We start from the raw sequence: 22,306 nt of genomic DNA on the forward strand, positions 1-22,306 counted from the left end.
GCAGAGGCATAAAGAAATTGCATTTGGAACAATAAGTTGGCCGTAGGTCAGAATTTTCCCTCATTCTGTGTGATGTTACTACCTGATATCAACCAGAATTGCCAAGGCGATTCTTCTACCCAATAAATATCAATATTTGACACAGTTGACAAGGAGTGACAAGCAAAATCCTAATTAAATCCATGCTCTACTTTTACTTACAGAATTTGTTTACCCAGTCTCACCATGAGCATGATGGCAGATGGTGGAGAAGAGAAAGGAGGAGGATGAGAAATTCCCTTTCTCTGTCTCCGAAGTCTACCTCTTAGCAAGTTAATCAAAGAGTGGACTGTTCATGGAGATATCTATTGAGTGAATTATTGCATCCTCCGACCAATATGAATAGCATAGTCTAACAGGACTAATGAGGCTAATGAAAATGAAACAGTGAAAATAGCTTAATATAATTCAGGAAGAATCTTCGACGCGGTCCAGTTCATTTTAAGTTTCACAACAGAAGAATGAGTGATGATAGGTTAGAGAAATTATGATATAAAAGATTGTGAGGAAAAACATGAGATACTAGTCAGATCAGATTAAATATATCAGGGCTAACAAAATTAGTTTTATGGAAACAGTAAAACGTATGTCTGACAGAAAGGGTTGACAGATTTAGTTATTCATGATTCAGTCACTAATTGGAGAGTGAAAATCTTGCAGCCTCATGTTAAACTAATATATGAAATAAGGCCCTTCATTTTAATGAGAATGGATCTGGGATATTTTAAGTATTCATAGAATTAGAGAAACTTACAGCACAGAAGGAGGCCATTCGGCCCTTTGTGCCTGTGCTGGCTCTTTGAAAAAGCCCTCAAGCTTAGTCGCACACCCAAAGTTTTGTCTGTAACCCTATGAGTTCCTCATTCTCAATGACCGAATCTGATATTTTACCTTTTCACAGTACCGAATGTAATAGTTGGTTTGGTGCTAAGATATATGGCAAAGTGTCGAGCTGAGCAGGATGGCTGATATGCAACATCGGTCAGCACAGACTCAGTGGGCCGAAGGGCCTGTTTCCATGCTGTATCTCTAAACAAATATTTAGGCATAAGGAATATCTTAGTTAGGAATAATCATTTGTGCTCTGGAGATGTTGTAACAAAAGAAAAGACCAAAAATATTAAAGAGGTGCACAAATTTAGAGGAGCATGCTTTGAACATGAGTAGAGTGGTGAAGAGAATTAGAAAGGAAGCAGGAATAAAGAAACAAAATAATAGAGAAACAAAACATTTTAAACCTACTTTGGAGACTTGGAAAAGAAAAGGAAAATAAATCAAATAAAGGAATGCAATGGCCAAATAAGGTCAATTCTGATGTTGACAGGAACCAGAATTATTTTTCCAAATGTACAAGGAGGACCAGGAGTCATGTCAAAGTCAATTGGAGATGACTAAAATGACTGCAAGGAAGTGTAAGAAGATAACAGGAGTTGCAGACAACAAGAAGAATCTAAGCAATTGTTTTCCAACACCTGAACAGTAAATGAGTGAAGAATAGGTGGATCCTTTATGCGATTATTTGAGTAGAAATTCAAGACTGTATTTGTGTTAGGTGGATATTTTTATAAGTTTTCATGAATGGAGACTGTTGATTGCCACTTTGACCAGGAATATGCAAGAAATATGGAGATCAGAGACATGCATTGCATTCAATTTCAAGGAATTAAATGCATCTGCTTTGTTATATCAAACAAACCGCATTGAATCCATGGATGAGGAAATGATACATAGGGCTGAATTTAGTGACCCCGTCGCAGGACCCTGAAGTGGGTGCCATCACCGCTCATGACATGTGTGGCCGGCCGACCACCATTAGTGACGGCCAGACTATTTTGAAGCCGGAGGCGCGGGCCTGTCCCAATTGGAGGAAGCTGACGGGAGACGAGGTGCCGATGGCGTCGTCAGCAGAGAAGAACGCAGGTACTGGCACCATATTTAAAGCGATGCCAGTCCTGCTTAAACTTCTGCTTCACAGTTTGACCTTGCTGCTGACCCTCCTACCTGGAGTCCCTATACTGCTGTCCTGCTGACCCTCCTGCCTGGAGTGCCTGTGCTGCTGTCCTGCTGACCCTCCTGCCCGGAGTCCCTGTACTGCTGTCCTGCTGACCCTCCTGCCTGGAGTCCCTGTACTGCTGTCCTGCTGACCCTCCTGCCCGGAGTCCCTGTACTGCTGTCCTGCTGACCCTCCTGCCTGGAGTCCCTGTACTGCTGTCCTGCTGACCCTCCTGCCTGGAGTCCCTGTACTGCTGTCCTGCTGACCCTCCTGCCCAGAGTCCCTGTACTGCTGTCCTGCTGACCCTCCTGCCCGGAGTCCCTGTACTGCTGTCCTGCTGACCCTCCTGCCCGGAGTCCCTGTACTGCTGTCCTGCTGATCCTCCTGCCTGGAGTCCCTGTACTGCTGTCCTGCTGACCCTCCTGCCTGGAGTCCCTGTACTGCTGTCCTGCTGACCCTCCTGCCTGGAGTCCCTGTACTGCTGACCCTCCTGCCCGGAGTCCCTGTACTGCTGTCCTGCTGACCCTCCTGCCCGGAGTCCCTGTACTGCTGTCCTGCTGACCCTCCTGCCTGGAGTCCCTGTACTGCTGCCCAGCTGACCCTCCTACCTGGAGTCCCTGTGCTGCTGTCCTGCTGACCCTCCTGCCCAGAGTCCCTGTACTGCTGTACTGCTGACCCTCCTGCCCGAAGTCCCTGTACTGCTGTCCTGCTGACCCTCCTGCCTGGAGTGCCTGTGCTGCTGTCCTGCTGACCCTCCTGCCTGGAGTCCCTGTGCTGCTGTCCTGCTGACCCTCCTGCCCAGAGTCCCTGTACTGCTGTCTTGCTGACCCTCCTGCCTGGAGTCCCTGTGCTGCTGTCCTGCTGACCCTCCTGCCCAGAGTCCCAGTACTGCTGTCCCGCTGATCCTCCTGCCCGGAGTCCCTGTACTGCTGTCCCTCCTGCCTGGAGTCCCTGTGCTGCTGTCCTGCTGACCCTCTTGCCTGGAGTCTCTGTACTGCTGTCTTGCTGACCCTCCTGCCTGGAGTCCCTGTACTGTTGTACTGCTGACCGCCCTGCCCAGAGTCCCTGTACTGCTGTCCTGCTGACCATCCTGCCCAGAGTACCTGTACTGCTGACCCTCCTGCCTGGTCCCAGTACTGCTGTCCTGCTGACCCTCCTGCCCGGAGTCCCTGTACTGCTGTCTTGCTGAGCCTCCTGCCCGGAGTCCCTGTACTGCTGACCCTCCTGCCTGGAGTCCCTGTACTGCTGTCCTGCTGATCCTCTTGCCTGGAGTCCCTGTACTGCTGTCCTGCTGACCCTCCTGCCTGGAGTCCCTGTACTGCTGTCCTTCTGACCCTCCTGCCCGGAATCCCTGTACTGTTGTATTACTGACCCTCCTGCCCGGAGTCCCTGTACTGCTGTCCTTCTGACCCTCCTGCCCGGAATCCCTGTACTGTTGTATTACTGACCCTCCTGCCCGGAGTCCCCGTACTGTTGTATTACTGACCCTCCTGCCCGGAGTCCCTGTACTGTTGTACTGCTAACCCTTCTGCCCGGAGTCCATGTACTGTTGTACTGCTGACCCTCCTGCCCGGAGTCCCTGTACTGCTGTCCTTCTGACCCTCATGCCCGGAGTCCCTGTGCTGCTGACCCTCTTGCCCATAGTCCTTGTGCTGCTGACCCTCCTGCCTGGAGTTGCTGTACTGCTGACCGCCTGCCACCATCCCCCCCACCCCCCCCCCACCCCCGCCCGGAGTCCCTGTGCTGCTGTACTGCTGACCCTCCCCCCTTCCCGGAGTCCCTGTACTGCTGTCCTGCTGACCCTCCTGCCTGGAGTTGCTGTGCTGCTGTACTGCTGACCTCCCTGCCCGAAGTCCCTGTGCTGCTCTCCTGAAGACCCTCCCCCCTGCCTGGAGTCCCTGTACTGCTGACCCTCCTGCCCAGAGTCCCTGTGCTACTGTCCTGCTGACCAAGGCTGCAAAAGGCCAGGGGCTCTCTGGAAGCCAACAGGGAACATGTCAAATGGAAGACAGCGGGTGGCCCCATGGTTCAGCAATACCTCCCTGGTCCTCTTTCCAAGAGATGGCAAGAAGTGATCCTCCTGCCTGACCAAGCAAACCTCATGGAGGTCATGGAGGAGGTCAGTAGCTTTGGGGTCACCCCACGCAACTGAGCAACTGAATCCAGTTTAGGAAGAGAGTCAATGATGTACTTTGTTGTGCCAAGGTGAGTGCTCCATACCTCTGTCCTCTGTGGGGCTTTCATGTGGTATGCGGGAGGCAGAGTGACATGCGGAGGGAGTCACAACAAAGGCACTGGAAAAGGGGCTAGGCATCCCCACATCCTGACAGATGCAAGGATGCATCTTTGTGGCAGACCACTTTCTTTCACAGCTCAGTCCCATTACCTCCCGAGAGTGGACATGGAGAGGAGCCATGTAGGAAACCCCATTAGGGAATGAGAGGCTGCCACTGGAAGAATTGTTCACTTGCTCTGCCTGCCAAGTTTTATTACGTCCTTCTTTCCATTTGCAGGACAAACGGGGCAATAACACCAGGGAGACCTCGTGGACTGGTGGAAGAATAGCCGATATCTGGCTGCGAACAGTACTTTTCATGGCTGAGAAGGAGGCACTGGAGCTAGTGGGGGCCCAGGGTGGCCACTCCATAGTGGATGATGAGACTGGAGTCTCCGTACAGGATGTAATGACTTTCTTCATTTGACATTCACTACACTTCTGGAGATCCACATCACGCATGGTTGGCATGACAAGATCTGCGCAGCCGAAGGCACAGATGTTTTGTGTACTCTCATGCAGGTCATTACCTGCGCGAGGCTCCAGCTGCAGTGGGGCTGCCATCAACCTCTGAGGAAGAGCATCAGTCAGAGGATGCGCTGTCACATGACTCTCCCGCACCTTCCACCAGTGCAGAGACTGATGACAAGCCTCTGGTTTTGACAGCACAGGGCATGCTGGAGTTGCAGAGAGAGGTAAGGCAACATCTGGCACAGTTGCCAGAGGCCATTCGCAGTTATGAAGAGTCCATCTGTGCCATGAGTGTTACCATGTATCAGGCATGTGAGCACATGGCTTCCTTCATCGAGAGGTTGGCAACCTCAGTACTCATCCAGTAGTATGGCCACCCAACCCTCACACCTGAGATCAAGCAGTACTGCCACCCGAGACCAAGCCCACCTGGTACTGCCATCTGAGACCAAGCCCACTTGGTTCTGTCACCTGAGACCAAGCCCACCCGGTCCTCTCACCCAAGAGCAAGTCCACCCAGTACTGTCACCCGAAAACAAGCCCACCCATGCAGAGTTCACAGCACTGCAGGCTGACAATGGCCTTCGCTCCTCCATTTTCCCGTATCCAGTGCTCACCATGGCTGCCTTCTCATCATGGCCTTTCCTCAGTGCTGCCAACTTTCAACGACCAGGGATCCGAAGGTATGTGATTCCAAGCACTCCATTGAATCGAGATCAACTGCATGCTAATGTATAACAACGGCCTATTCAGCAATTGTAATGGCAGTCCCGTCGCATCAGGGCGGCGATGCCACTTGGAGCTTTCTCGCTGCTGACTAAATCTGAAACTATTGTCACGATGTCGGATTGCCAAGTGGGCGCATCTGTCATTATTCTCCAGACCCCAATGCCTTCAATCCCATTCCAAATGGCTTCATAAAATTCTGCCCATAGTCTATGAATTGCAACAAACTATACAGCCAAATGAGCTCACGCAGATGTACCAAGGGGTGTACCAAGAGAAAAAGAGCAAACCTGTGTGATACCACATTGTGGGGGAAGTTAGCAGAGAGAATATAGCTTAGCTTGCAGGAAGTAGCAGAGGGAACCAAGTGTGCAAAATGTGAAGATAATGAAATGAATATGTTTATTCCCAAACAATTAAATTGAAGTATTGACAAGTAGGGCTACTTCACCCAGTTAAAAGCAGGCTCTGCATCAAGAGCGATTAACAGATATTAAGTTAGTCTTGATTTGTTAGAGCTCACCGTATAAATAACATACGATTTTCTTTTTAATTAATTCCAACTTGATTTTTATGGATGACAGGAAGTTTCTCTCCTAATTTTTAGTTACCTGGATGCACAGTTTTTGGATATCAGAAGATAATTTACCTAGTGTCATTGGTCAGTGTCATTATGGCAATATGCAATGTTTCTGGCTGAGTTTGATTAAACACAGCTTCCAGTTCAGCAGCTCTATCCAAAATACTGCAGTCTTACAATCACAGATCTGATAACTTGACATCTGGTACTGAGCAAAAAAAAAATACTGGCATTTATTACAGAGGAGACAACTCAGATTCACCTTGTGACAGTAAAAACTAGAAATAAAAGCCAACATGTAGTCATTAAAGGCAGGACATAATGAGAAAAGGACATTGGTGTTCTTTGAAGATGTACTTGAATTAGTGGTTGATAGTAACACAGCTGATATATTATATCTCAACGTTCAGAAAGCATCTGATGAAATCATTGAGCACTGTCTCATGAACACAATGGAACTCTTTACAATCAAAGAGCGAGTGACAATTTGAATAGAAAGTGGATGATAGTTCAAGACTAGTTATCAATGGCGTGACAGCCTATTCTTGATAACTCAAAGGTGTTTTAGCACTAAAAAAATGATCCAATAATTCAAATTAAGCACTTGAGCAAAGTGGGAACGTAGTGCTCAAAAACTTGAATCAAGAGAAGACTGTAACCTCAAATGGCCTGTAGGAATCAACAGGCCTCCAGCAGTCACCAATGGGACCGTTTCTTCTTATGTTTATTGGAAGCCATCATCATGTAAATAAAATATCTATAGTTTAGAAAAATGAAGTGTTTCAAAGAGATAAGTATAGTTCACAGGAATCTACAGAGATCAATCTATTCATCAGATGCATCGCAAATGACATTTAACATTGGGAAATGCCGAATAGTGTGAGAGAAATAAATAGTATATAAAATGATGGTTATACTTTTAAAAAGGTAGAGAAAGGGGAAAATTAGCTTATAAAATAACGTCACATTGTATGGCAGCAATGTTATAAAAAATAAAAACACACTATTGTTTATAAAGTGTCTGTGGCAAGGGTAGCAGAGCAGCCAGTTTTGGTGACTTAAAAAAGACAACAGTAAAGATGGATAAAAAACAGAAAGGAATGAAAGCCTTAAATGTATATAGCATGTTATCAAAGATCTAAGGATGCCCCAAAATACTGTAAGCACTATGAATTACTGTTTTAAAAGTACAGTCACCATTGCTATGTAGGCAAATGAGGCAAGCATTTTGTATAAAACGAGGTTTCACAAGCAGTAATAAGGTGAATAACCAATAAATCTGTTTTTGGTGCAGTGCTTTAAGGGAAATATTGACTAAGACTGGGAGAACCTCCACTGCTCCTTCAAAGGGTGCTATGATACTTATAAGCCCCAAAATTCAAATTAAGTTGCAAAAACAGGTGCAGGGCTTGCAATGTGCGATTAACCCGTGCCTGTTGCTTCCAATGCAGGCAGAGTGCAAACTTTGTTCAGGGCTGCTCATTTATATGATTTCAGTATGCAACCTGAGCAGGCCTGAGCAGGGGGCACAAAATTGTGAGAAGATAGCAAGAGTTCAAGCCAGCCTGCACTATTTAAAGCCTGCACTCTTAAAGGGGAGATAAATTTTCACTGGTGCTGGTGCTCGAAATCATTCTGGAAGTGAGTTTGACCTGGCTAAGACACAAGAATGGCACAACAGGGCACAGTGCATGCTTCCAGGTCCTCTGATGTAGCATTGGAGGTGTGAGGAGAGAAATCCTCTATACAAAGTGGACCAGGAGGCTCTCCAGACAGACACTGCAAAGGCAGTGGGATCAAGTAGCCTTACATTGTACCAATGTCAGCAGTGTAGTCCTGGATATAGTGCCACAAGAAGTTCAATGACCTCTAATGAGCGATCACGGTCAGTGAATGTATCTGCAAATGCCATATGCCACTAGTCTCACATTCCCTTCACTGACCGACCAACAATCTCTCGCAATTACGACTCAGACCACATGTTCAAAGCTTCATCTCATCATGATACACTTAGCACTGCTGCAAGCCTCAGACCCACATCTCACAGCTTGCACAAACCTCCAGCTATTCTACCATGAAATTGCATCACCCAAACGCATTGCACCACACTCACTGACATACATCCCTCTCCCTTGCAGGGCAAGGCAATGCACAAACACAGGTTGCAGCACCGAACTAATGTGGGACAGGCACATCTTCATGTCCTCACACTGATGGAGGAGATGGTGCTTGCCATCACTGAAGCAGCCATCACTGAGGTCGTAGCCAATGGCGGGGCTGAAACCATCGACGGTGATAATATGTTCATATCTAATCCTCCTCTCATCCCACCTCCTCCTCGTCCCATAATCTCTTCTGATTTACAAGCTGCAGATGGTGTAAGCATGCACCTCTTACTTTCCCTCCTTCCCTTCACCACAACCTTACCCTTGCCCCTTCCTCCTTTCAGAATCACAAGAAGTACCATCTGGCCAGGCAGTGGTGCAGGAGCAAGATATGGAAAAGGAGGAGACTGAAGAAGAAGAAATACCATCACTCACTCTCACACTTGCAGCCACCAGCTTAGATACTGACACTGTACTTTAGAGAGTGACTTAGAGGTGGAATCGGCTCAAGGCGAGACACCGGGAACGCATGGCCTGCAGCTAAGGCAGGGGGAAAGGGTAGCCCAGGTGCCAGCAAATCAGAGGGCAAGGTCCCATATGAGTTCTGCTGTAAAGGACTCAGATGAGGACTTTGATGAGGCAGCACAGGGAAAAAGACTGATGGGTATGCGCATAAAAATGTCTGGTGCATTGGCAGCCTGCCAGAAAGCCTGTGGTCACTGAAAAAGAGCAGGATGAGTTCAGCACCAACCTTGCACATGACTTTGTGTAGAGCTTGGAGCCCATCATTTCCAGCCTGCAAGTGGTGACTCTATTACCACATAGGTGGACCCAACCACAATGGCTGATCTCTCAGCTTCCATTGCAAGACAAGCAGAAGCCACTAACATCTGAGTGCTACAATGGAAGCTCAAACTGAAGTCATGCAAGCACAGTTGGCTGTCATGCACTCTCAGATTGCTGCCATCATGGCTGCAGATACCAGTGTTCAAAGGCACTTGCAGGGTATCACAGCAGTCCAGTAATCTGTGCTCCAACACATTACTAGGAATGCTGAGGTGCCAGCTCAGGGCTGTGCCAGGGTCACTGTGCAGCACAAACCTGCTGTCCTCTCAGGATGACAGTATTAATGCCCCCACCACTGCTACTCCACCAGTGTTCTTGCTGTTGCCTGTCAGCCAGACAGCCCAGATGGCTGCTCCCTTTGCTGAGATGGTACAGTCCAAAGCTGGACCTTCCTGCAAAGCCAGTTGCAGTCTCCACCATGAAAGTCAGTCACCTTTCACCAGCCGTGCTGCAGCCACTCGGGTAGCACTGCATAGCAGCACTACGACAGGTAAAGGCACAAAGCAGACAGACACCAATGGAAAAGTTAATTGGATTCCTGAAGGTTATCCGAATTTTGTATTTGAAGGGAAAGTAACCCCTTATCCCTCAAGTGTGGCAAATCAACCCATAGTGATTCTCAGGGACGCAGGGGCCACCAGATGCTTTTTACTGGGAAAAGGCCTGACCTTCCCCCCAGAGAGTACAGTGAACACCAAAATGGTGGTGAATGGTATTGGAGGGCAGTGTATGTCTGTACCTGTACACCGGGTGCACCTGGAGTGCGACCTAGTTTCAGGACTGGTAACCACTGGGATTGTCCCTAGTTTGCCTGTGGACGGGGTTGACCTGCTCCTAGGTAATGATCTGGCAGGGGTGAAGATGTTTGCCCCCCCAGTAGTGAAAGAAAGACCGCAGGAGGTCAGAGAGACAGGGCAGTGTCAGGAGACAGTCCCCTGCAGAGCCCCGGAATGTGTAGTGGGTCAGGCCCTGATCAAACCAGCTCCCCCAGAGGCAACTGCATTGACACTGCCTGTCCAAGACTTTCTTTTGAAAGTTAGGAGACCCAGGGAATTAATTAAATGGAGTTTCCCTAGGTGAGGCTCAGAGAGCCGACCCAGTATCGCAAGAGTTAGCACAGGCTGCCCAGTCTGAAAGTGAAGCAGAGTGAGTCCCTGACTACTACTATTTAAAGAATTAGGTACTGAAAGGAAATGGAGTTCTCCTCACAGATCTGAGGGCAAGGAGTGGACAGTAGTTCACCAGTTAGTGGTGCCACAGAGGTACCGGGGGAAGTATCAAGAAGGGCCCCAAGAGCCTACAGTGGCTGTACATGCCAGTATATGAAAGACCAAAGCCCGCATAAGACAGCAGTTTGACTGGCCAAGACTCCACAAAGATGTGGTGGAGTACGGCAGGAGTTGGCACATGTGCCAGGTTGAGGGGAAACTCCAACCTACAGTGAAACTAAGCCCTGTACCGGTGTTAGGAGGACCCTCCTGCAGAGAGCTGGTGAACTGTAAGGGACCCCCACCGTGAACAAAAGGGGACAGGCAGACAATTAGCTGGCAAAAGTTTAGAAAGAGAAGGGGAAAAAGTGACCAAAAGGGCAGGCTAAAGGAAGTTCGGGAAAAATCCCGGATGAAAACCCCTACTGTCTGGTCAATCAACCACAAAAAATTTGAATAGTTAGACCCCACATCCTCTTATGTGAATACAGACTCCAGAAGCACCCCACTAAAGTTGCTAACAGCATTTACAGGAACCTGCAGAGACAAAGAGAAACCTCTAGGGGGCAGAGAAACAATGAGGGTGATGCCTCACCTAGTCAAAGTGTCACAGGAGAATGCAGTTAAGTTTGCACAAATACCTGCAGGTAGGAGTGTCCCAGAGAACAAAGGGGAGAGTATCAAAGACAGAGGAAAAGGGAACCACCCATCCCCTGAAGTCAAAAGTCTTTGCATGACTCAGAGTTCAGGATAGACCTGCCCCCTACTAACTCTCCTGAGAAAAAAAGGGGGGAATTAAAGGAGCCTTGGCACCCAGAACAGACCATTTTTAATGAGATTCAAGATTGGTGAATGAATTGAAATGAATGAGAGAAATGCTTGGTTTTCTTTCTGTATCTTATATTTCTCTCAAACTCTGTAATGAAATGCGTCGTTTTTCTTCAAATCGCATTTCATTCCCCTGTGTGTGGCCTCCTGAGTTGCTCACAACACTGTCCAGGAGGTAAATCTTTAATCCCTGGAGACTCCAGGATTATCCTGGAAGGTTGACAACCCTATCAGCGCATAGGTTTTGTGCCTATCATGTATTTAAGGGGACAGTCACTATGCTGTGGTGTTACTCTATGATCTTACCTTTAATATTCTGGTTCTAAAAATTAAATTTCCCCTTCCAGGTGCATAGTTTAATCATATGCAATACAAAAAAGCTCTCAATAGCATAATTAAAGGGGAAGGCACTTTCATCATAAATGCCCATGCCCACATTTTCAATGCAACCTGTCTATATTAGTTTGTTACACTGTACTTACATCCTCCCACAAGTGGCAGTGATGTAGTACTTCAGTTTTATATCTACCAGCTCCTCCATTTGTACTGCAGAGAAGCTGAAATGCACCAGTCAGCTTTACTTCTCCACTTTTCAAGTTGCCATACATTTTGTTATTTAACAATAAATAATAGAAAATCTAAATTTACAAAATAAGAGCAGAGGGCTGGATTTTCAATCAGGAGCCGGGAACCAGAAATGGGGGCGAGGTCCATGTCTCAACCCCACACGTCCATGGGAATGTTCAAATCTTCAGCCAATTAAAGACCAGGGAGCAGGCTCACTGTCCAATCAGGGATGGTGGGCGGGATCCCAACGCTGGAGAACCAAAGGGAGAGGCTCCAGCGCTCAGTTTTCGGCAGCTCCACCTGCCAAATGGGAGCTGTTGATCTGAAATTGGAGACTGTGATGAACAAGCAAAGATACATTTATTTTTATGTTTTAAAAAGCCACAGTTGCCTGACCATGATCCTGGAGGCAACCCCTCCAGGGCATGGCCATGGGCCGCAGCTGTGATGCAGTGGCTATTATAGGTCCGGGGTGAGGGGTATGGGCGCGGGGTGGTTGGTCCCTCACATAATCCATCACCCCCCCACTCCACCCCCCAAACTCCTGCCCTGAGCCTGGATGTGATTCAGATCGATGTGAGCTGCCCACACTGCCAACAGGCAATTTCAAACAGCGCGGTGTTACGACCAGGTGAGAAAGCTGTCTCGGGGTCTGTTATTGTCTTCACCTGGTTTTATTGTAACAGGGTTTATTTTTAACAAAATGTGTTTTGAGCTCCCCTTTGTGAATCCTTGTTCACAGCTTTCCAATTATAAGGCAAAGAAATGAGCATAAACAGGCTTTCTTCGATTTAAAGGAGAAAAGTGAAATTTATTAAACCTTAACTTAAACTCTAATATGGTTAACGCCTTTGGATATATGACACGCCCACGCTAGCATGTACACACAATACACACATGCAAATGGGGACAGAAAAGAGGAGAAAAAAATCAAATGGAGAGCTTTGAGGCAATTACAGAAGAGTTTCTTGTTTATTGTGCTGCGATCCAGCTCACCGTAGGGTCTTTGATTGTAAGCAGCTTACTTTTCGTTGGGGCCCCGTATTCTTCTTAAACCTTGTTCAATGTAGGAGATTTTTCTCGCTTTGAGGTTCTCGTGTCTTCAATGGTTTCCAAAACTGGTGACAGCGAGATGAGAGCAGACAGGAGAGAGATGCTCTCAAACCAGGAGCTTTCTTATTTCAAATTCCCTGTTGGAAGTTCAAATTCAAAAAAACTCTAACAGTCAGTCAGTCATGTGAATAAAACTGGTCTGACCACTTCTTCTGTGTTTGTGGATTCTGCTCTTAGCAGTCAACCTGGAATGCTAGCTCCCCCACCTTCAACGTCTGGTAATCAAAAGTCCATTGTTGGTTGAATGTGGCAGGACATGGTCTTTTGTCCCTTGATCCAACACTGTATGTTACTATGCAAATGTTTTTCCAGTCAGAGGCTTGCAATTTTATGTTTTAATGTTCATGTGGCAAAATAATGTGTGCCTCAGTCTTGGCAGGTGGGGGTTTGTCTGACAGTGGGAAAGGAGCCTTATTAGGCACCATAATTACCAATAATTGACCTCAATTGATTGCACGCCACTTCCTGGCAGGGAGCTGATCTGACCCTGAACCACCCTCATTGAAACTGTCTCAGGGTTGGGATTGTGGTGACGAACCAGCACGCAGGCCAGTGGGGCTAAATTGCGCACCTGATCTGGACTCCAAACTGTTTTAAAAATCCAGCCCAGAGTGTATGTATTTTGGCTGCATGATCTGATCCAATTATTCTATGCCGTCTAACTCCACTCAAAGACAACAATACCACAGGACATCGACTAATGTACAAAGGCATTATAGAGACTCATGTTTTTGAAGCTCAAGTTACAACATCATGGCTGTAATATATCTCATAAAAATACTAATATTGTGCAAAGTGTAGCCCCCTCAAGGAGTTGAATTCACAGGACAACAGGACTGGCAGTTTTAAACTGGGTTTCAGACACCACATCCAAATCATTGTGCTCAAGACAATGAAAGATGGTCGACAGTCTAGTGATCATATACACTCATTGCCGATGCATCCACTTGAACTCAGAAGTTTTGTTAGACTTTGCTGTAAGGGAAAAGGGTGGTTGGACTAAGCTAACACTACAATCAGACTTACAAAAGAACTGTGAAAGCTACAGACAGTTAGGCAGCAAAGAGCCATGTGAAAGATGGAATATGGGAGAGAGACGTGTTTGAAAATGAACCTTAACTGAAACAGACCATCCACCAAAGTGGGATAGCATAGTGCTTTCATTATTATATTATGAAAAGACAAATTGTATTGATGGAAGTAAGTGATACTGATTGCAAATGTTCACCTGATGGGAAATAAGAATCAATTCACATCAAATCTCATCTCATCAAGTGTTTTCTCAGTCATGGTTCTGAGATTGGACAAATGCAGATGGGAAAGACACAAATATCTGGTTCAGATCACAAAGGGATGCTATCATTACATCCCTGGGTTATGCTCCTGTACAAGTAGATATAGGGCAGTGTGAATCAACTCCCATCAAAGTAAAGCATTCAGACTGCTTAAGGAAATGACTGACACCATTGAATCCAAGAAATTATTGATGGCAAACTCAAATTTGTGCACACTCACTCAGGAATTGACAATACTGAATGGAGAAAACGTCAGTTTTCTTTGGTTAGGGTCCTTGAATGAGACATCAGTAATTTCATTCTATGAGCTTCCTGATATTTTAAATTATTTTCCATTATCTTTTTGTATTCTAGGTTCTGTCCATTTCAGTTCTTCATAAAAGGATATTGCTTTCATCATTCACTGCTCCATCACTTTTTTATCAAGCTGTTCTTATTTATTTATTTTGCTCCCATTTTATATAAATGCATCTCTTTACCCATGTTCTTCAACTCAACGTACAATACTCTTTCCCTTGTAAAAGAAAGGTTATCTGCGCAGGAATTTAATCTCACTTCTCGCTTAACACGGCAAAAACAATGACATAATAAAATGTATTGGTTAGCAATTAAGCCTGAGAGAAATATACAAACAAAATGATTTCCAGTGTGGCACTAGTAATTTGAAAAGAGACAGTTATTGTTTGGTTGCCATAGGTTTCTGACCCACTGGCAGACTTTTAAGAAGACATGTATGTTTCTCAAGTTTGTTGAGTGTGTCCAAACATAGCCACCTAGGCTTAAATTATTGATAGGAATAGCCTCTGGCAGTACTTATTTTGGTGTTAATATGAAAATAAATAGTTTGGCAATACTTACCTCTCTAATCACATTACACCAGCTTTTACTGTTGGAGCTATGATGGCTGCCTGGCTAATTGCATCTCAAAGAATTTAGAATTGTAGCACAAGGATCATGAGGAAACATGCACTACACCTTTAAAACACATCAGCCAACATGCTATGAGCTATGGATTCTAACTGAGTCATCAATTTAGAGCAGTACTCAGAACAGTAACATGCATCTAACTATAGTAAGTTACCATTTTAAGAGAGAAGTCCTTTCACTGTTTACTCAGTACGCTTGTAAATGGGTATCTTATTGAATATATTAGGTTTAGCCGCTGGTCAGCTCTTTAGAGACAGACCACAATAAACAATGAAGTTGTGCCTACATCTCATTTACTTACTATTCGGATCTACATTTTCACACAGCTCTGTTTTGGCTTCACCGTTAGGCCGGTCTGAGGATTTGTGGGATAGTCGTGAAGACATTGTTGCTGCGGTTACCACTGCCTTGAAGCTGCGCTTTCTCTTCTGGACGTTCTGCTCTGGGTGGAAAATTATGATGTAAACCTTCGGCATGTATAGCATCCCCAGAGCCACAGAAGCACTTAGGTTCATGGATATAGTTAGGGTAGTGGTCTGTATGTACATCTGGAAAAGAAAACAATGAGGATTATATAAAGATTGTTGCATCAATATTTGGCTCTTCAAAGCCAATGATGAGCATGGAAAATTACTAAGTTTGCCATCAGGTATCTCCCATATTTCACATCAACTTGGACATTAGCATGATTATAAAGCCCAAATGTTTGTAAAGGTTAGGGAATAGAAATCTTGTACTCACTATGCACTAATCTGGAGCAACACATATGCAATATTTCATTTTGAAATCATATCCGGGTAGTCAGATTTGCATGTAAAAATAGTGTTGTGACATTTTACTTTACTCAAAATTGATAATATAGCTACTGTGATTATCCACAGTGGTATGTTTTGTGCACCAGTCTTGTATTAATTTCTGGTCTACATATATCACCCATATACATCTCAGTAAAATCTTTCCTTTCCACTTTCATGTCAAGAAGTCCAAGTAGATCATTCTGCAGGAAACGAAATCACCATTAACATAGTGCCAAGACATTGAGAAATGCACCATGCAAAACAGATTGATGAATCCACCATTAGATTGTCTCTAAAAACCAACTTCTGTGGTGGCCCACAGCAGCCAATGTCGGCCTTAATGGAGTTAGCAATGTTCCTTGGCATGACGTAAAATCATAGTACACAGCACAGAAGGTGGTTATTCGGCCCATTGAGTCTGTGCCAGCTTTTTCAAAGAGCAATTCAGTTAGACATTCTCCCTTGCTCTTTCCCCGCATCACTGCATTTTTTTCTCCTTCAAGTATTTATCCAATTTCTTTTTGAATGCTACTTTTGCTTCTGTAACCATTACCCTATCAGGCAGAACATTCCAATTTCTAACTAATTGTTGCATAAAAATACTTTTTTTCATGTCAATAATGATACTAATAATGATGAGGTCCCATCTGCCTGTTTGGGGGGTTCAGATGGATGTTAACTATTTCTTGGTAATGTTCAAAGAAAAACAAAGAATTCTCCTGATGTCTCAGTAAAATTGTTCCTCAACCAACACCACCAGAAAAGATTAACTGGCCATTAATCTCACTGCTGTTTGTGGTATCTTACTGTGCACAAAAAGGGCTGCTGCATTTGCTTACACATCAATTGTCATTGCAGTTTAAAGTAATTCATTTTATGCGAAGTACTCTAAGACATTTCTGACAGACATGATAAAATGCCAGATAAATACAAGTTATTTTAATAAATATGTGCAGAGGATCTAAAACTGGCAACTTGTGCCAAGTCCATGTATAGCCCCCTTTTTTAAGTGAATGGCTACATATGAAGACTTTGAATTAACTTAAACTATATCCTATGGAGAATTCACTCAAATAGGCTCAAACTGTTTGGGGTTTTTCAAATCACTGACTTATTTGTTTTCGGCATGGAGGTAAATTGAATCACTTGTTTCAGAGCAAACGCATTCTAATAAAAACTGTGTCTGTAGTGACCGCTCTTGATTTCTGGTTGGTCACCTTTACCTGAGAAACACTGAACCAATTGCATATGAAGCCTAGATATTTCAATCACCTCTCCCTGATTGCTTGTTTATCACAATGAACATACTGATCCATTCAAATACTGGGAGAAATGTCAATTCCTTTTCAGCTGCCTTGAATGTTCCCATTCCACAGTAACTCAGTAACAGAGAAAAATAGGCAGAAGTCCTAACTTATCTCCATTTTTAATATTCTTACTCTTTCCTTTTTTAAAAAAATCATTCATAGGATGTGGGCATCACTAGCAAGGCCAGCATTGATTGCCCATCCCCAATTACCCCTGAGAAAGTGGTGGTGAGCCATCTTCTTGACTACAACTGAGTGGCTCACTAGGCCATTGCAGACAAGAGTTAAAAATCAACCATATTATTGTCACATTGGAATCACATACAGGCCAGACTGGGAAAGGACAGCTGATTTCCTTCCCTAAAGGACAGGGTCGAGAACCAAAGGTCACTGATTTAAGGTGATCGGCAATGAGATCAATGGCAATATGAGGAGAAACTTCATTATGTAGCAAGTGGTTAGGGGTTGGATTGCACTGCCTGAGAGTGTGATAGAGGTAGATTCAATCATGGCTTTCAAAAGGGAATTGGATGAGCACTGAAGAGAAAAAAAAATCAGGATTATGGGAAGGGGAAGGGGAGTGGGGCTAGCTGACTTGCTCTTGCAGAGAGCCAGCACAGACACAAAGGACCAAATGGCCTCCTTCTGTGTTGTAACCATTCCACGATTCTACTGCAGTAGTTGGACTTTCACTACAACCAAGTTGTTTCATGGTGACCATCACTCATACTAGCTTTTTATGCCAGAATTATTTCATTTATTGAGTCAAAATTTCCCAGCTGCCATGGTGGGATTTGAACTCATTTCATTAGATGATTAACCCAGATCTCTGAATTAGAATCATAGAAAATTTAAGGCACAGAAAGAGACCACTTGGCCCATCATGTCTGTGCTGACCGAAAAATGATCCACCTATTCTAATCCCACCTTCCAGCATTCGGTCTGCAGCTTACGGCACTTGAAGTGCATATCCAGACTCCTTTTGAATGAGTTGAGGGTCTCTGCCTCAACTACCTTTTCAGGCAGTGAGTTCCAGACCGTCACCACCATCTGGAAGAAAAAGTTTTTCCTCATCTCCCCTCTAATTTTTCTACCAATCACTTTAAATCTATGCCCCCTCATCACTGACCTCTCTGTTAAGGTGAATAGACCCTTCACCTCCACTCTATCCAGGCCCCTCAAAATTTTTTACATTTCAATCAGATTGTCCCTCAGCCTTCTCAGTTCCAAGGAGAACAACCCCAGCTTATCCAATCTTTCTCATAGCTGCATTTTTCCAGTCCTGGCAACATCCTCGTAAATCTCCTCTGTACACTCTCTAGTGCAATTACATCCTTTCTGTAATCAGGTGACTAGAACTACACACAGTACTCAAGTTGTGGCCTAACCAATCAGTTGTACAGTTCCAGCATAACCTCCCTGCTCTTGTACTTTATACATCGGCTAATAAATGAAAGGATTCCTTATGCCTTCTTAACCAGCTTTTTGACCTGGCCTGCTACCTTCAGGGATCGGTGGACATTCACTCCAAGGACCTTTACTTCCTCTACACTTCTCACTATTTTCCTATTAACTGTGTATTTCTTTGCCTTGTTTGACCTCCCCAAATGCATCAACTCACACTTCTCCAAGTTGAATTCCATTTGCCACTTTTCTGCCCAGACCATCAATATGTTTCTGAAGCCTCCAGTTATCCTCCTTGTTATCTACTGCACGGCCAATCTTTGTGTCAACCGCAAACTTCTTGATCATGCTCCCTACATTTACGTCCAATTCATTAATATATACCACAAAAAGCAGGGGACCCAGTACTGAGCCCTGCGGAACACCACTGGAAACAGCTCTCCAGTCGCTAAAACAGCTGTCAACAATTACCCTTTGTTTTCTGCCACTGAGCCAATTTTGTACCCACCTTGCTGCATTTTCCTGGATCCCATGGGATTTTATTTTTTTAACCAGTCTGCCATGTGTGACCTTGTCAAAAGCCTTGTTAAAAAGACCACCTCAACTGTACTACCCTCATCTATCTTCCTTGTTACTTCTTCAAAAAATATGATCAAGTTGGTCACACAAGATCTTCCCTTAACAAATCCATGCTGACTATCCTTGATTAACCTGTGCCTTTCTAAGTGACAGTGTATCCTGTCTCTCAGAATAGATTCCTAGAACAGTGACATAACCACTATGCAGGTCTTCTCACTTCCAGATTCCTCAACAGGATCACTGCCTCCCCTGCTACCTGGCCCTTCTGTCGCTTTATAGATTTTGACATTTACCTGTCTTGGATCCACCTGTCCCATTGTTTCTGGGTCTGTACCCCTTGGCGTGAAAAAAAAATCATGGGAGAGGCACCTGTATATTAAAGTAATGCATAATCTTTATTTAATCATTCACTGGAATGGATGTCACTGTCCAGACTGGCATTTATTGCTTGTCCTTAATTGCCTTTGAGAATGATGGTGGTTCTTGTTGAACTCCTGCATACCTTGTGGTGAAGGTATTCCCACAATGCAATTAGGTAGTGTTACAGTCAAGTGAGGAGGGGTCGAAGGGCTTCCCTCTTTTCCCTCGCCTTGTTTGACCGCAACAGGTTTAATTCTTTCTTAAAGTAGATGTACTGGCCAATTCAGTAGGTGTTTGATTACCTACTTGCTATGATCATAACAAGAATCAATTGGACAGGTTCTCTTGAGGTTAACAAAGAAAGAGGTAATAAAAACAAGAAATGCTGGAAGTACTCAGCAGGTCTGGCAGCATCTGTGGTGAGAGAAGCAGAGTTAACGTTTCAGATCAGTGACTTTCATCAGAACTGGCAAAGGTTAGAAATGTAATAGCTCTCCTCTACAGGAGGGGAGACTAAACGCAGATTGGGTGACCGCTTTGCAGAACACCTTTGCTCAGTCCGAAAGCATGACCCCGAGCTTCCGGTTGCTTGCCATTTCAACACATCCCTTGCTCTCATGCCCAGATATCTGTCCTGGGCTTGCTGCAGTGTTCCAGTGAACATCAACGTAAGTTCGAAGAACAGCATCTCTTTTACCGATTAGGCACGCTACAGCCTGCCAGACTGAACTTTGAGTTCAATAATTTCACAGCATGACGGGCCCCACTTTTTCTTTGTAGTTATTTTTTTTAATTTATTTTATTTTAGTTTGTTTCATCATTCATTTTTTTTTTCCATGTGCCTGCCCACTTATTTTTCATGTTTGTGCTTTGGGCCAGGGCTGTTCATTTTTCTGTCCATTAACACCCTCTCTGTACTAACGTTTTGTCTTTCAGCACACCATTAACATACCGTTTGTCTTTGCTGTTTGACCTTCTTGTCAGTTATTCTCTGTGACCCTGTCCTATCAACATCTTTCCTTTTGTTATCTCTTGTCTCACCCCCACTTTATTTGCTTAAAACCTATTACATTTCTATTCTTTGCCAGTTCTGATGAAAGATCACTGACCTGAAACATTAACTCTGCTTCTCTCTCCACAGATACTGCCAGACCTGCTGAGTATTTTCAGCATTTCTTGTTTTTATTTCAGATTTCTAGCATCTGCAGTATTTTGCTTTTATTTTCAAGAGGTAAACTTTATTGTATCTAAACTGAACTAATTAAAATAATAAACTATGTGCCAACTTTCACACACACACACACACACACACACAAATAGGTTACAGAGCGGGGTAAGGTAGATTGGTTGAGTTAGAGACCATAGAAAAAAGGAGTATACAGCCTGTAGGTTTGGTGATTCTAGCTGAATTCGGTGGTCCTGAGGATTTTAGTTTGAACAGGTAGATGACTGGTTTGGTGGGTTTCTTGGAGACAGCGATGCGGATGATTTCCTCCAATGGAGTTTCTGGTTGTAGTTGGAGTATGTAAAGGTGGTCAGTCAACAGGCAAGATTTGAAGCTTGCAAGCTGAATGGAGAGACAGAGAGGGACCCCAACTTGGGTCTGCACGTGCCAGAGTCCAGATGCTTCTCTTTGCTGCTGCAGAGAAACACAAGCTTAAAACCACAGATGGGGAGGGACTTGTCACATGACAGTCACTCAGCGATTCAAACATAGTTGCTGTCAGTACTTCCTCTTGCTAAAAAAAAGAACAAGAACAAGCAATTCCCTTCAACTTCCTGGGCCTTGGTTCATGCTGGGATGAGCAGACATTTCATCTCCCTTCTCACAGGCCTTGCAATATAGGATACAGTGTTGCGAATTAGGTAGCCATCTTAAGCTGCTAGCAAAGTCATCTTTTATCTGTTCTTTTAAAAAATGTCTTCAAAAAATATAAATTCAGATCTCCAGTCAGTGGATTAAAGAAAATTATCATTCAACAAAGTAAGCTGGCTGACAGTAGAGTGATCCAAGATACTGATCCAGCAATGATGAAGGAGCAGCAATGAACATCCAAATCAGAAAGGAGTGTGAGATTTGGAGGGGAACTTGGAAGTGGCCGTGTTCCCATGCACCTGATATCCCTGTACTTCTAGATGGTGGATGTTGTAAGTTTCGATGGGGATGGATGTTTAGTTTAGTGGGTGATGTGCCAATCCAGTGATCCACTTCTGCTAGATGGCTAAAACTTCTTGAATGTTGTTGCAGCTGCACCCATCCAGGCAAGGGGAGAGTATTCCATTACACTGCTGATTTGTGCTGGAGGCCCGAGGAGGTGAGCCATTTGTCACAGAATACTCAGCCTCTGACCAGCTGTAGTAATCATGACATTTTGGTAGCTGGTCCAGTTGATTTTCTCATCAATGCTAACCCCTAGGATGTTGTCGGTGAGGGAATTCAGTAATTGTAATGCTATTGAATATGAAGGGGAGGTTGTTAGAACATTACAACAATGACTACAGTTCAAAAGTACTTCATTGGCTGTGAAACACTTTGCAATGTCCGGTAGTCATGAAAGGTGCTACATAAATGCAATTCTTTTCTGTTCCTTTCTCTTGTTGGAGATAGTCATTGCCTGGTATTATTTTATTTTTATTTTATTTAGAGATACAGCACTGAAACAGGCCCTTCAGCCCACCGAGTCTGTGCCGACCAACAACCACCCATTTATACTAACCCTACAGTAATCTCATATTCCCTACCACCTACCTACACTAGGGGCAATTTACAATGGCCAATTTACCTATCACCTGCAAGTCTTTGGCTGTGGGAGGAAACCGGAGCACCCGGCGAAAACCCACGCGGTTACAGGGAGAACTTGCAAACTCCGCACAGACAGTACCCAG

At 44.7% G+C, this 22,306-nt stretch overlaps 1 protein-coding gene across 2 annotated transcripts in view; it reads right to left on the reverse strand.

The window, feature by feature from the left end:
• LOC137380004 (metabotropic glutamate receptor 7-like) overlaps nucleotides 1-22,306 on the reverse strand; it is an 888,173-nt gene that overhangs the window by 43,404 nt on the left and 822,463 nt on the right. For both annotated transcript variants that reach the window (XM_068051473.1, XM_068051472.1), the window contains exon 9: nucleotides 15,275-15,521. In XM_068051473.1, coding sequence (XP_067907574.1) covers nucleotides 15,275-15,521 — 247 coding nt within the window. The remainder of the gene's footprint in view (nucleotides 1-15,274; nucleotides 15,522-22,306) is intronic.

The sequence above is a fragment of the Heterodontus francisci genome, chromosome 19 (genome assembly GCF_036365525.1).
Source record: "Heterodontus francisci isolate sHetFra1 chromosome 19, sHetFra1.hap1, whole genome shotgun sequence".
In the NCBI taxonomy this organism is placed as follows: domain Eukaryota; kingdom Metazoa; phylum Chordata; class Chondrichthyes; order Heterodontiformes; family Heterodontidae; genus Heterodontus; species Heterodontus francisci.